The 16,434-nt window shown below is 36.7% G+C and overlaps 1 protein-coding gene across 4 annotated transcripts in view; it reads right to left on the reverse strand.

Annotated features, from left to right (window-relative positions):
- LOC149160668 (uncharacterized) overlaps nucleotides 1-16,047 on the reverse strand; it is a 66,844-nt gene extending 50,797 nt beyond the window's left edge. For 3 of the 4 annotated variants that reach the window (XM_089436754.1, XM_089436752.1, XM_089436755.1), the window contains exons 1-7: nucleotides 15,655-16,047; nucleotides 14,700-15,535; nucleotides 12,759-13,917; nucleotides 12,512-12,612; nucleotides 11,278-11,375; nucleotides 3,899-4,109; nucleotides 3,503-3,647 (exon numbers count right to left, since the gene is read on the reverse strand). In XM_089436754.1, coding sequence (XP_089292880.1) covers nucleotides 3,503-3,647; nucleotides 3,899-4,109; nucleotides 11,278-11,375; nucleotides 12,512-12,612; nucleotides 12,759-13,917; nucleotides 14,700-15,535; nucleotides 15,655-15,703 — 2,599 coding nt within the window. In that variant the 5' untranslated portion in view covers nucleotides 15,704-16,047. The remainder of the gene's footprint in view (nucleotides 1-3,502; nucleotides 3,648-3,898; nucleotides 4,110-11,277; nucleotides 11,376-12,511; nucleotides 12,613-12,758; nucleotides 13,918-14,699; nucleotides 15,536-15,654) is intronic. The other variant, XM_089436753.1, reaches the window with a different exon arrangement.
- Nucleotides 16,048-16,434: the final 387 nt, after the last annotated feature.

Below are 16,434 nucleotides of genomic sequence, written 5' to 3' on the forward strand. Positions count from 1 at the left end.
AGAGGCAAGATGGAAGTGAAGGACATGTTATGGGTGTCAGAACTCGACATATGACAGGAGCACGAGATTAGTTCACCGCCATCAACACCATATGAAGCATGTAGTTAGAGGGGTTGGAACAATGTTATTCCAACTTGAGTCAAGAGGCAAGATGGAAATGAAGGACATGTTATGGGTGTCAGAACTCGTGTAGTTTGCCCTCAGTCTCAAAGATCAAGAAGAAGGGGTTTGGTATATCATTCCGGGATGGACACGCACTAATCAGACTCAAGATATCTAGATCAGACAGTGGTCGCGCCATTGGAGTTAGGGATAGCAACATGTATAGGTTAAAGAGCCAGCCTATTAGAGCAAAAGCACGAAGCGGAGTCGTGACAAAGAACAAGGAGAAGGAAGCTTCAAAGGTTGAGCAGCACAGAGGGAATCAACTTTAGGTTTAGGAGGGGATAAATTCCTCCCAATCTGTCAAGGTGATCTCTTGGTACGAGATGACCTTTCAGGATGTTTAGGAGCAGGAGGCTTCTAGGAAAAAGTTCACAGGGAGCAACCCTTCGAGGATGATGGAAGGGAAGTCTTCTAGTTCAGAGGTAGCAGCCATGGCAGTGAATGTAGACCCAAGATCATAGCCAGTTCCAAGTGGTAGAAGTACCTCCCTTGCTAAAAGGGAGTATTGATGTTTGTAGCTCGGGCAAGCGCTTCTGCACAAGCCTTGTCTAGGCATGCATAAGTCACCCATAGTCTCCTTAGGTACTTGCTCTAGTGTGAGTAAGATTGCTAATGTAACTTAGCCTAAGTCTAACTTAGTAAAAAACACATATTATTATGTTGGCTTATTAAGCTAAAAGAAATTTAGGAAAAGCAAATAATTTACGTTAGTGATTATGCTTTAATCTATAACGTTGATCTCAAGTGGGGCGAGATCTAATCTTGGCATTGATCACTTTGAAGATTAGGGTTAGGGTTAAGGATTTAGCTTAATGTAAAATTATTAAAGCAAGGATAAGGAGAGGAGAAAAACACACTACAACAGCACAAGAATGAGAGAGGCATCTCAATGAGCAGTGTGCTAGGTCTGAGGGAGCTCAAAGAAGCTGGAGATCTAGATCTGTAGAGAAGATGGAGCACCAATCTCAGGCAAATTTGTTGGATTAGATCCATATTACATGGAACTTAGCTTAGTAAAAGCATAATACATGGCAACTAGTATTGCTCGTTGTGAAGCTATCTGGCATAGCAAGTTACTTACAGGATTGTTTAACCAGGGGTTGGAGCCTACTGCAATTTACTGCAATAAACAGAGTTTTATCAAACTCTCTCAAAATCCACTGTTTCATGATAAGTCCGAGCATATAGATATTAGATATCGCTTCATAGAAGACAGGCTTCAAAAGGGACCAGTGAAGCTCCAACATATTCCCACGGATTGTAGTTAGTTGATATTCTGACCAGGCCCTTGGCAAAATGGAAGCTTGAGGCATTCAAAGGCAAACTTGGATTGGTGCAGAATTCCTTACTCGTTAAGAGGAAGTGTTCAGAATTATAGCTTAGACGGGAACTTCTAAACAATTTCAGTGTGAGCGTGCAAGTAGTAGTTCGAGGTATTTTCAAAAAGTAATTCTATTTCGTAATTCACTTTAGTAAAAACAAGTGTAAGTCTTATATTTAGCAGTTTGAGTCTAAAATTGTATCTCATGCATGATTTAGAATAGGAGTTATCTTCAAAATAGATTCTCTGCTAAAAGTATAAAGACAGGGCAACGTAGAGGCTTTAAACACACTTAGCAGTTGAGCAATTTGAACCACAAAGAGGGAGAGGGAGCAAGTAGCCATGAAAGTGATGTTTCCAACAGCACACAGTCTCATACAGCAGTTCCACTTAGTCGTCTGGACAGTACGTACATGTGTTCATATAGTTCATACAGACAGGTCAGACATCTGAACAACAGTCACTTCACTCAGTTCAAGGTATTTTTGGTATCTGTGCAGTGCTGTTTTTGGGACAGTGTGTGGAGGTTAAGTTTTTCAAAGGAATTAAAAGTTGATTTGAAGGATTAATTACTTGTATGTGTGAAATTAATTTGTATGCTTTCAATATTTAATTTCTAGCTATTGTGTGATTGATGTGATTGTCTAAAATTTAATTTCAACATTAATTAAATTCAGCAATCTACTTGTTTGATTGAGATTGTATGGACATTAGTCACCTAAGGCTTGAAATTTTCACAAAATCAGTGCCCTCACACTAGGACAGTTTGTGTTAGAACTCTGGCCCATGATAGATGTCAGTGCCCTTTCCCGTGTATAACGGTTAGTGCTCAAGCCTCATACACAGATGGAATATGAGGTTAGTATCCACCTAACATCAAGCATGACATCCCACCAAGCTCACAACTGTATTGTGGACCAATCACTTTCCAGCATTGTTCAAACTTCAAGGGATAAAAGTGGGGGAAGGAGGTGTCATTTACAGCTAAGTTGAGAAAAGATTGTCCACAACAGTTTCACCAGGGGAATGTAGAGCTATCATTTCGGTCTAGCCTGAATGGTTGAGAGGAGGACTTGTTATCCTTACCACCCAATTTAAATTCCCACTAATGACATGTTCTCTCTTTGTGAGCGAACTGTTGACTGAGACTCTACATAAGCCATGTGGAATATCTCATTCTTGCTCACATGCAAGAGAAAAAGAAATAAAATAAAAATAAAAAGGAGCATGTCGAGCTAAGGAGGTTTTAATGGTGTTGTGGGATGTAACTATGCTTTGCTCTTCTTATTGAGGCAATCCGAATATTTCAATTAGGTTTCTTATTTATTTCAGTTGATTATTCCATTTTTAATCTTCCATGTCACTTTGATTTTCGAGAATGTCTTTAATGCTTGTCTCTGCTGCAGTTTACGGTTATATTGTTGCTTCTTCTGTGATGTCCTAGCAGGAAGATTCACAAAAATTGAAAAATCAGTTATGAATATAGATGCAGGGAAACTATTTGTAGCTATTAATTTTCACTATCATGCTGTAACACAGCTCAAGATAGCGCTATTTTTAATTTTTTAACCTATACCACAACCATTAAAGAATGGTTGCTGTCAACTTTTAAAACTGCAGCTTATATGGAAGCTTTTCAGCTAGCAATTCAGTGAATTATTTGACAACCTTGAAATAGACTTCCTATAACTGCCCTTATTTCAACCCATTGTTGCATAAAACGGACTCAGTTTTCTTATTACTAGGTTTCGCTGAAAAAGACAAGGGGGTAGGTAGACAGCCAAGTCATGAGGTTACATACCCCCTTAAAAAAACTTTACTAGATGATAGTCAATACATTATAATTCCATAGCCAAAGCATAAATGTGAAAATAACAATCAGAAAGAGCTGTACGAATTCCATCTCATTCTTTTATTTTGAATGTACAAAGTCTCAGTTTTAATTATTATTAAGAAAAGGGAAAATTTTCAGAAAAAAGCATTACCAATCATTTGTAGATGACATTAAACACCCACCTTGTGGCCTGTGAATTAATGCATTAGCAAGTTGCAAAGGATGTTTCCTTTCTTCTATTTTAAATTTTGCTTTCACTTGACGGCGTGTTCTGCCAGGAAAAAGGTGCTGAATCATTCCAAAGTCCGTTCCAAACTGTTGCATAGCCTGAACAAACAAAAAATGCAGCCGTTTAAACAGGATTGAGTGAATAATTTTTCAGTCGTTAAACTCCCTTTGAAAGTTTCATATATTTCCTCTGTAAAGCATATAAAAACTAAAGAGAGAAAATAATCACAAGTGGCACCCTTTAAAGTCTCTTTACATTCAGCTTCTATATAAACAGATAATGAAACAAACTAATACTTAGTGACTAATGAATGTTTTAGCAAGCCCGGATCTGGTCATTTCTCTTCTACCTTGTAGAATAGTTCTGTGTCTGACTTGGACCATCTTTCCACAGGTGTCCGATTCATATAGGTATGATAGTTCAGTTTAGAACTCGTTTCTTCAACTCTGCGATATGTGTGAATATCATTCACATTCAACTCACGATGGGAAACTACAAGGCTCTCTTCATTGATAACAATCTGACCATTTATAACTTGGACTTGAGGAGCAAGCACAACCCTGGAAAACAAAAATAACAATAAAAACTGTCTAAGAAAACCTTAACTTTAAAATTTGCACTGGTAAATGTAGGTCCACCCCAAGTGACCAAACAAGAGTCTTAAACAGAAACCATGGCGAAAATACATAAACATGACAACTTCACAAAACATAACTTCTATAACGTGGCAAACAAAGTCAATGAAGCATTACAATTTAAAAGCTGAGATAAATAAGAAATAACTGGTTAAAGTATAGTTCTGTTCCAATTATAAGAGATCTATCCAGATGTTTCAGTGTTCTAATTACTCCTTTTGTTTTCTTTAGGATAATTACTTAATCAATGGTCATTTAGTGCTTTATTTATTTAGGTCAAGTCCACTTAAAGAAAGTGCAATAAGTTATTAATAAGTACTTTATAATAATTTGAAACAAACAAGAAAGAAACTATGTAACCTCTCTCCCCCGTCTCTCATGAATGTAAACAAAACTTTTGAGATATTGAATAATATGGAACGAAATGGAATTGTTTTTTCTGCCCATTCCTCTCCTATGAAAAGTTAAACCTAATTTGGTATCAGAGTCACACTTGAGAAGTCAAGGTTGGAAACAAATGAAGACCTAGACACTGGTCACTTAAATGATGGTTCAAGGAACTGCAACTACACACATCACTATTGGATGGAAACGAATTGGGCACAAAACTATAAGAGGAATATTTTTATTAAAAAGTGAATCTTTGAAAAGTCTTGATGATGACTACTTAGGAGTTGCTAAAGCCATTCTCAAAATCCCACAACGCTATGAACACTATGTGAGTCATCTCGATAAAGGAAATTGTCAGGGCCATGTGTCATCAGCACTTAGGAAATTGCCAAAGCCCAAGCCTGTGTGCACCATCAGAAGAAGCCACATAATGATGCCAGAACAATGTCATGAGGAGTATGATGTCCTAGTTAGTAAACAGAAATTCCCTATGTTGCACTGGTTATATATATTAAAGGAATATTAAAAATTCAGAATTCACTATTAACATTTGTAGGTGTTCCATCCTTGTCAGCATTATATATATATATATATATATATATATATGTATATGTATATATTAAAAATTTAGAATTCACTATTAACATTTGTAGTTGTTTCACACTTGTAAACATAACAAGCTATATTTTTGAGTATTATGCAGAACCCTTGCACTTGCCAATTTTAAAAAATCTCAAGCAATTTAAAAAAGGGTTGTGTGACATTCTATTATTGATCGCTAGACATGAGCTTCAGCTTTAGGGAACTGAGTGTAACTATTTTTAATTTGCAATAAGGTCCATGAAGGATCTATGAGACAGAGAACTGTCTCTATAGCAGTTTTTCTTCCTCGTATTTCTCAATAGATTTTGCAGACTTCTACAGCTGTTGAAAGCCACTATAAAACACTTTGGTTCTGTAACGATATTAAATGCATAATATAGATTAAGAAGGTGATTGACTAGAAATTTATTCAAACATTTAGTACCGAATCCAAATCACTACTATCTGATTTTTTTCACAATGCTTGAGATTGAAATGGTTGAAGCACTGGATCTGAATGACTCATGGAAACCCATGTACAATATCTAAAAGCTGAGATGGCCCAAAAAATGAGAAAGAACAAGAGCAATAACCACAAAGATCAGCCGTTTGAAATGCTTCTCTTGATCTGAAGTCTTTGCTTCTTGTGATTTTGTCATTGGAAATACGGTATCTAAATCACCAGAAACCCAAAATGAAACCCATCATACTTAACCCATGTTTTGAGATGCAAGAAAAAACAATCATATTATCCAATCATCAATGTATATGACTGTCAGTCAACACTGAAGACATAACCCTGGATTATCCCTACAATCTGCCCACAACAGCCCTGAAATCTGTCCAGAGTTCCCCTGAAATCTGTCTGGAACATCTTGGGGACAGCCAACATGTCCCCAAGTGCCCAATGAAGTCCCCAGCACTAAGAACAGCGAAAAAGGTATGTGTGTCCGAAATGGAAACACACTTGAAACGTGACCTCTAAAAAATTTGAAACTTGGAAGGAAATCATTATGAACAAATGAGCAAGAACATTTAAATGACAAGCAGTGTTCCACCTTCTCTTATATTGGCATCCTCTAGGAACATCGTTCAACATCACTCAATTTTGATGAAACTACCTAATCCAAGCTTTAAAATATGGTATGAAAAGCTCAGCAAGCCTAATCAATGATATTGGTTTGAGTGAATGGTACATTTCTGCTAAGGCCATGACAGAGGAGTTCGATAATCAATATAACTAACATCAAGGTACATGAAGGGCTTGGTGCTCTTGTTCAACTGTCAATTCCATACCCTCATACATAAAATGCTACAATCCTACCAATCCTCAAATCCTAAAAATTGTTAAGTCTGCAGAATTTTGAATGGGATATGAAATTCCACTTTCTCCATATGAAGTCCAATGAGGTTGGAACCACTCTCAAACATCCTGAAACAAATAATGGTAATGTTGAGTAAAAGTGCGGATTTTGGTGCAAACTGAGAGTGAAACCCTCTTTTAAAGAAAATTTTCAAATCTTAGAGGTTTCTAGAAGTCTCATTAATTCATAGATAACCTCTAACTAGGAATTAAAACCAAAAATGTGGGTCCCCGTAATTAAAGCAAGGCAAAATTGAACAAATTTCATTTGGAAACACGTTGTACAGACATTGAAAGGTGTTTCAGTTTGTATGAAATGTGTTTCCCACATGTGAAACTCGTTTCATCTGAACTGAAACGTGTTTCAAGCGAGTATCAATACTGAAAAATGATTGGTAAGCTGTGGGGGGCCACGTTTTCTGCAACATAGCCCCAGCAGTTTGTGGACATTCCCTATGGGTCCACAAGTCCCCAGAACATAGAAAAGTATGGTACGTGCACTTTTTTTGGGCAGGATGGGTCACCATGCAACACAGGAATTTCTTAATTAATGGCCATTAGTGCCTTCTTTATTTACATTATATGTTCACTTAATTATAGTGCAATAGGTTATTAATAGTAACAATTCAAAATGAACAAAAAAGAAGTTATTAATAAGTACTTTGGTAATAATTCACTATATTACAAAAACAAATTGAGCACAACACATTGGGATGAGTATTTCTTTTATTAAAAAGAGAATCTCTGGAAGGTTTTGATGATGACTACTTAAGGACTTGTTAAAGCTGTTGTGGAAACCCCATAACACTATAAGTCATCCAAGTAAAGGAAATTGTCAAAGTTGTGTGTCGTCGGGGCTGAGGAGATTGACAGAGCCCAAGCCTATGCAACACCATAAGAAGAAGCCATCTAATGATGTCATAGCAACATTATGAGGATTATTATGCCCTGGTCAGCAAACAAAGTTAATTAATGGTTAGTTAGTGCTTCATTCGTCTAGGCTATATTCACTTAATGATAGTGCAATAAGTTATTAACAAGTACTTTAGTAATAATTCAAAATAAGTTATATGGCCTCTGTCTCTCATCTTCCATGTAAGGAAGCAAAACATTTGAGATATGGACTGATATATAAATACATCTTCCCTCTCTTCTTGGATTTTCCGCGTATTTCTCTCTATGTGTAAACTGAAAATGGTATCAAATCCACACTTGAAGTTGAAGTTGAAAGCAACTGAAAACCTAGGCACTAGTCACCCTCTAAGTAAGTTGGCAAGGAAGAATGTTTTGTTTCAAAAGAATGCATTGATGAGAAATAAGTGCACGAGATTACAAAGAGGATTGATTCTAATCATGACATGGAAAAGAAATTATGGATGGGTTTAAGACAAGTTATGGTTTCAAGTGCAACAAATGAGAATCAAAGAACTGCCAGTGGAAACTAAGAATTTGCCTCAGACTTGAACCATGACACTCAATAATAGAGGAGGGTGTAGATGTCAACCCCAGGTTGGTCACTTTGCCATATTTTCTCAGGTAGTTTACTGTGTCTTCAGTGACTTAAACATGCAGTTGATAGGAGTAATGTTATTATGTGATTAGGCGTTGTAACAATCCAGTTTGCTAGAGTTATTGGCAACAATGCTAAATTTACTGTAATTTAGAAAAGTTAACTGAAATTACTAGCATCAGAGAACCATCTAACCATGTTGCAAATACTTCCCACTATTTGTGAGAATATAGTGACACAGGAGAGTTCCAAATTCCAATCAATATGAAACTCTGATCAATTTTTCTAGGATCTAAGCTGATTCAGAATTGGGTAAAAACCTAATAGGGACATTATCTCACCATCCACAGAACTTGGATCATGGTGGAAATCTGGTCATGACTGATATTTTTATTGGAGTCTTGTCAGTTTTGTGGTCGGAAAGTGGATACTTTTGATGCAAGATTAGGTTACTCACTAGCAGTGGTGTTTAATTCAGTGAAGTTTGTTGAATTTCAGGACAAATCATTGATATTGAGGACAGTCATTGTAGTTACCATCAGTGACGATTAGTTTTGACAACAATTAGTTAGTTGGAATAAACTAAGGACTGCAATTGTGGATTGTTAGTGATTAGTCCAGTTCCGTCCCTTTTTAGCAGGGGAGAGTTATTCTTCACTGAAAATTGGTTTGTCAGAATCTGCTTTGCACTCCCTTCAGTAATCTAAGAAGGATTCCACTGTATCAAAACAGAGTACATCAATTGAGGAGGGTGTAGAGAAATTTTGCAAATTATTGGGGCCAGGTCTGGTAGGCTGGTAGTTTGTTGCTACAGCCCAAATTTCATGTTTGGAGCTTACAAAATACACCACTAATTTATAAATACAGAGTATTGATTTCCTAGTACTTTCAGGTGCTGTTTAATTCAAAATATTTATCGCTAGAATTTCACATTTATACTCATGGAAATTTTATATTCTAATAGAATTATGCATCGCCAAGTAGAAAAATCTAGCGGTCCTCCAAGTGCTATATGAAAGCCATTTCATGCCCACCTGTGGAGAGAAATTATAGTGTGAATACTCGATGGCCGAAAAAGCAAACACATCTTGATCTGTTGAAGAGATCTGTCAAGTTGTTGACAGAATCTCAACAAAGGTTTAATGCCCAGTTTAAGTGCCTCACTATTTCAATACAAAAAGTGACGGCAACACTTGAGTGTGGAAATGTTGAGAATCACCTCTTGATGCAATTCAAAACTTTTACTTCAACATTGAGGTTCCCTAAATCTATCTTTTGTGAACTTTCATCCTGTTACCATCCAAACTAGCAATCTTGTTAAGGTTCGTACATGATGCTAAGGTGGCACCACACAAATTAAGTGTCCACTGTCATCTTGACATGAGTCCCCACTCTTTAGTCCAACTCCTAAAAATCTAGGGGAGGCTTCCCTAAAATAAAATATCCTCCACCACAAGTTAGAACTTAGTAGACTAGCACCTTATGATACCTCTTGAGTGATGGGGTAGGAGTTATGTTTGAATTGCCAATCTGAAAATGAAAATCTAGCAAATAATTCTAATCATGGACCAAATGTTTATTACCTAACAAGCATACATCTATCATGCATAAGTGAGCTATGACATACTAGGCATGCACTTATGGTTGATATACATTAGCTCGTGTCATTGGTTATGTTCAAAGGTCTTGACATTGATATGTTAACAGTGTTGTAAACTTGGAAAACAATTTGGGACTCATTGCTCATCACCCTGTGCACATTTATCGTGTTGAACTTCGAAATAACTTGTCTTGATTTCGATGAGGATTGGCATTTGTTATGTCATTGATCAATGGCCTAGATCTACAATTGGGGCCTGATGTGGCCACTACTCTGCCCGTGCATTAACTCGGAATAGAAGGCTGCCTTATTTCCCCAGATTTGCAATTGGCTGGCCTTGGGAAGTGGTTGTCACCTGCAAGCCCGAATTTGTAGTTCATTTTCACATTCTTGGCTGGTGGTTATGCTCTGCTCTGGTTAATTTGGAATTGCTCTCTGGCTTGGGCACTAAACTGCTCAATCAAGAGGGGTATTAAACCCAGTCTGCAGTGTCAAGAGGTTAGTATTGATTACAGTTGACTGTAGTTGCTCATTTTGTTACTAAATATTAAAAACAGCCTCAGACAATGCATGTTTTCAAGTTCTTTTCTTCCCTCTCTGGTTTTTGTTTTCAAAGAAATTGGTGAAGAATGATCTTCTAGTAGCTATGGTTGAAGATTACTTGCACTGTTTCATTCCTCATACTTGCACTTTAAGTTTCTTTCCCTACAGGCATACTATGTATCAAAGGTCGGCATTCTTTGTTTTAAAAAGTTGTTATTATTCGTTCCATTGACCAGATTAAAGTTTCTTGCTTTCTGTGGGTAAAAATAATAAGTCTAAAGTTGACCCTGTTTCTGAGTGATGTGGTTTGAAGTTGAGTACAGGTTGATGAATGTTTTGGGTGCAAATTTATTGATTGCTTTGATAAAATCTTAGTTTGAAACAACTACAGTTCAAGCCATGAATTAGCCGCCTCAAATTATTAAATGCACGATCGACCAGCAACACATTAATCCTTGAAAATCATTTGATGTTGAGTACAGATTGCTATTGCTCATAGATGAGGTTTGCAAGGCTATGACACTAAGGATCCAATCAAAATTGTGGGTCAGAGGAAAAGGTTTGTGGGTTCACAACATTGAGGAGCCACAATCTAAATTGTGGGCTACAATGGGATCCTTGCACAAAAATCCAGAAAGTGTTGTCATGCTGTTGCAGATTGCTTTCACAGATTCTTGTCAGAACCACAAAAATGTTTTATGGCTACATGTAATTGTGACATGCAAGAGGCATGATGCCTGTGTAGATGTCTTTTTATGCGATGCCAACAATAATATTTGCTAACGCGGACACTTAAAACACTCTTGTAATTATGCATGAGCGAGAGTTAGTGCCTTGTCTTAGATCAAGGCTAAATGATCACTGCTCTTAGTGCCCTATTTTCACAGAAGTCTCACTTCATCAATCATAGATTTCTTGTGCCTTACCACAACAACGTTGTTTCAGGTTTTCTTAGAGACTCTTCAAAGAAAATAAATGCCATTCTGCAAAATGTCCTGGATGCTGCTTTAAATTTCCAACAAAGAACAAACTAGACTAGATTAAGGAGAAAACAGACAACAAATTGAAACATACATCAGACATAGTAGAAGACACTTTTTATTACCCTTCATCTTCCTGTGATTCTTTGCCAGGTTCATTTGCATTGGAATTGAGAGCTGCTTCGGATAAACATGACTTCTTGTTTGTAGCTTTTTGCTTGTTCTGCATAAAACAAAAGCTATATTACTAGATTCTGCACCAAGATTTTAATTTATCATTGCCAATATTTCAAGGGTTTCCACAGATAATTATAGACAACACAAATAAGCACAAAAATCAACCACTCAACTCTACAAAGGACTATTGAACCATTAGCATTAGAGTTGGTTACCTTCCATGCTTTCATGGTATTGAAAGGAATCGTGGCAAATACTGAACATATGCAGAATTATCTCTTTTATTTACAAATTTACAAATTATAGAAAACAAAAGCATCTAAAAGAACTTATGACACTCGAGCTTCTGTTGGAAATGAGAGACCCAGGATCTGTTGTCATGTACATCTGCTATTTGCATGTGTCCTTGTCCTACGAAGGTAAGCAAATTAAATCCATGGATTTTGAACCCTGACAGTTAATCAGTGATTGCCATCCGACAATTATGGGACCAAATCCATTTCATGAAGATGAAATGATAATCACAAGTCGTGATAAAAAAAGGCATTAACAATCCTTTAAAATTATCAAACAAACATTTATTTACATTTCCGGTGAGACAATATGAAACGACTATTTTGTGCAAAGAAAAGGGTTCATGAAAATATGTATGCCCTTTCAATGAAAAGAAAATATGCATGCCCTGAACACCATTGTGAAGTTTGAAACAAAGGAATAGCTCATAAACTCTAAAGGACTGAATTGTCCATCGTTGACAAACTTTACCATGGTGCTCTTGACCAGAGTATTCAGATTTCAGGCAATTGTACTGCTCTCTTTGAGATGGAATGAACATTATTCTCTAGAATTATATGATTGTTGACAAAGCTACTATAAACTAAGTTTATGGGAATTATCTTGAATTGTAAGATTACCAGTGAAGCTACTGTTGACTGAATAAAGTACAGGAACAAGTTCTATTTGTTAAATCATGCAACAATCTAAGCTAATACAACTTGCATGGTCTATTTGTTTGCAATACTGAATAGAGATGGATCTGCGTAAAAGTTATCCCCTTCTCAAAATAAATCGCGCAGGATAGTTTGAGGAGGAAAATAACGAAAGGAAAAGCAGGGAGCGACTTCTTTTGCTCTATTCAATTCCAAACACGAAAAGGTACTGAGCAAGAGTTGAAAATAATACCAATTCCTTTTCTTTTGCTTCTGCAAGACGGATTAGATCCTTCATGGCCAACTTTGAATAGTCAAGATCACCTTCAGGGATGTCAAGTAAATGCTTTTCAACTGCAAGAAATAAATCTTTTTAGAGAATTTTCCATTCAAGCAATAGGAACAGTAAAGGGTAAATTAAATTTTGAAAGATACAAGTAAAAACTAAAACTTTAAAATAGCAAAAAACTTCTCACCAAATATATCCCCACATGACTTACCACGCCTACAATGTCTTGTCGTGCTCCGAGAGAACCTCTTCTTTGCAGCTTCCAAAGACTTCCCACTTTTTGATGTTCTATTTTTTGTCTGTCTCTTTTTATCTTTAACATTTCCGTTTAGTTCCTGATCCTTCAAGGGTTTCCCAACATCACCTGCACCTCTATTTGAATCACCACATTCTGAAAGTTTTGTTGAAGTCATTGTTTTTCGTTTGCGGCATCTGGATTGACTGCTGGTTTTCCCACCTAAATTATTTAGAGGAATTACCCCTTCTGCAGAGAGAGTTTCTGTGTTTGGAACATAAGAATTTTCTCTGTCTTCCAAAATTTCCTCAGAATCTTTCATAATATTATAGGCAGCTTTACTACCTCTCATTTTCTGCCCTGACCATTTTGATTTGCTATTGTGTTCATCCAGATCATTTCCTGTAGCAACGCCTTCTAGAATGTTTAGATCTAGAATTTCTTGTTGTGCTACTGCAGTGCCATCTGCAACTTTCCTCGCCTGTTTCCTTGAGAACCTGGATTTTTTATTATTTTTGTCATAGCTACTGTCTTCTGGAGTAGCCCCTTTTCCTGGCTGTCTTTCAGTATTTTCAATACGTACATTTCCTCTATCTTCTAACATGTCATTTTGCACTGCTGCCGACTCATCAGTAACATGTGCTGCTTTCAATCTTTTCCTCCAATTTCTGTGTGGATGATTGTTTTCTTTATCTTGACAACTCATTGGAGCTATAGCTTCCTCCGGTAGGATTTTTGTGTATGAAACAGACACATTTTCACTGTTCTCCACAATCTCCTGTTGCGATATTGTACAGTCATTAACAGGTTCTCTCACAGAAATGTTTTCTGTACTGCATATGGATATTTTGTTTAAATCATCCAGATTGGTTATCTTCTCTGTTCCATTTTCTGATAAGTTTTCAACACAATTTTCTCCATTTTTTGAAATTTTCTGACCTACTCTCAAGTCTTGTGCAACTCTTCTTGATTCTTTTTTATTTTTAGGCCTACCTTCCGGGTCAGAAATACCATTTTGAGACTGCTGATCTTTTACTTTTCTCCGCTTATTAGAAGACTGTAAACCTTTAGTTTCCAAAGCATCGTCTCTAGTCTCTCCAACTTCTGTTGTAAAACGAAGAGGCATGGGTACCTGCTTCATGAATAAACACAACATACATTCAATTTGCAGAAGACAAATCTTCAAATTGTGCTAAATGCATGAATGGAGTGCAGTAGAAAAAAGAAAATACATTAATTACGGGACACAATGTTATAGCAAAGCTTTATTATGTATTCTATACTTTTACTATTGATGCAAGCTATCGATAAGCATAGATATTGCAGGTGTTGGTTTCAGCATGGAGTAGACAAGTAATGTTCGACCTTGAAGAGGACAATGTAGTGTCCTAGAGTAATTATTTTTCCCTTAGGGTTTCAACCATGAAACTTATTGCGCTAATAACACAATACTACTTACAGTCTTCCCAAATGGCAATTAAAATGGCAACAGTGATGAAATAGCAGTATCAATAGAGAATGTAGACAGTATGAAAATTTCAATAACTCAGTTCCACTTTAACTACCATTTATGGGGGCTATCACACCCAATAGTGTCAGTACTGAAAAATATAGTCTTAATTAATCCAACAGTGGCTGCACTTACAGTACGGTAAATCCCAACCTCAAACAACGACTAAGATATATATATATATATATGGCAATGCTAAAATGGTTGATTGATTGGCATATGTCAAATAAACCAGTGAGTTGCATACCAATAACAGAGTGAGCCTTTTTATATAAGTTAAAACGCAAATATAGTCAATGATTAACCACTTGAGCTCCTCTACTTATCCGATCCACATCATTGGCAGACTTGCAAATTCAGGCTCCGTAGACAAAAAGGAAATATGAGGAATGTAAATGAACACTGACCTTTCTTCTGGATCTTCGAACATCAGTCTGTCTCTTGTCATCTTCAGTAACACTGGAAGTCTTGCATACAACAGGGTTGGATAATGGAGAAAGGCAGGAAGCATTGTAGGTATCATCACCAGAATGAGACTCGTCGCTATTTTGAGATGACTGTTCAAGGGAAGCTTTTGCAAGTGAAAGAAGAAGTTCTTCACCTTGAGGATTCTCATTAACTGGAACTTCCTCTATTACTTTCTCTGCAAGGGAGCTTAACTGGGGTGTCGCCTGCCTGATCAAAGGATCAAGCTCTGAAGTAACTGAAACTGGAGCTTCTTCAACAACAGGACTTGAAGGGAGAGTATTCAAAGGCTCAGGTATTGTAGCAACTGAAACAGGAATTTCGTCTACTGGGTCAGACACCAATGGGACCGAAGAGGATATTAGGATTCTGTCTGTGCCTGCGGGTTCCTGAACTGAAGGAATTGAATCTGACACTGATACTGGCTCTTGAACGGAAACTAGATTTTCCCCTGCTGGGTCCGATACTAGAGGATTCGAATGAGTACACAACTGTGTACCCACATCTAAAACCAAGGTTCCCTCAAGTGGGTTCTCTGCAGGAGTGCTGGGGACGATTAGGAGAGATCCAACTGTGTCCTGACAAGGACTAGCTGCCGGACCAACAGAGTTATCCTCATCATCAGCTTTAGTTTCGGAGAGATCAACCTTGGCAAACTGTTGTTTTGATGGCTTTTTCTCCACATATTTGTTTTTGGTTTTGCCTGAAGTATTTGATGCATTATTGGGTTTCCTTCCACGGGGTTTTGCCTTTGGTTGAAATGCACTAACTCTAGGAACTGCCAAAGAAACAAACACTAATGAATAATCTGCTTTAAAATAAATATGATTATCAACAGAAAGACTTTCTTTTTATTTATTTTTAATGTTTTGCAAGTAAAAATGGCAGTAAACTAACCTGATGTCTGTTCTAGAGGATCATCCAGTGCTTCTAAAGAGGAAAACATGTTGCCAAACTCGAAAACCTGTGCACTGATATTGGTATTTCGAATTATTTTCCCTCATTCATAGCAAGAGTGTTGTTGCAAGCAAATTAGGGCAATACACATAATGATCCTAAATGGCTTAGGACAATTGAATAACAGATTCCAGAATCATAGGAACTCTGGAAATAGTGATACTTAATATATGGCTCAATCGATCATGCCACCGCGAAAAAGAAGAATTTGAATGATCCTTGATAGCTGACAGAGATTTCACTGTCAAATCTTCTGATTTTCATGGCACATTCAGTCTTCAACGTTTTCCTGGCCCTGCTACTAATATACAGGATTTTAGACTGACCTATATATATATAGGTGTATGATGTGGAACACGAGTGTCTGTGAAGTTTGCCCAATAGGGTTTTGGGTTTTAACAGGATTCGAAAACTAGAAACCTAGATTCAAGTATCAAGTATAAACGGAATTCAAAAAGTATAAAATTGATATATTGTACTTGTGAATAATGTATTAATCGTAACATTCTATGATGTGTAATTTATTGTGTATGTTCATTATTATTTGATTGTATTTATGAATAATGTATTAATGGTAATATTACATAATGTTTATTAAGTGGTTAATATATATGGATGAGTATTATTAATAAATTTGTGAATTAAAATATTTATATCTAAATTTTTAGATTCGTGAACTAGGGGGTTTTTATTTTGGTTGGTTGAATTTTTTTTATAAGG

Source organism: Pinus tabuliformis, chromosome 5_2, assembly GCF_031772625.1.
Source record: "Pinus tabuliformis cultivar Carrire ecotype Pingquan chromosome 5_2, CPIR1, whole genome shotgun sequence".
Lineage (NCBI taxonomy): Eukaryota > Viridiplantae > Streptophyta > Pinopsida > Pinales > Pinaceae > Pinus > Pinus tabuliformis.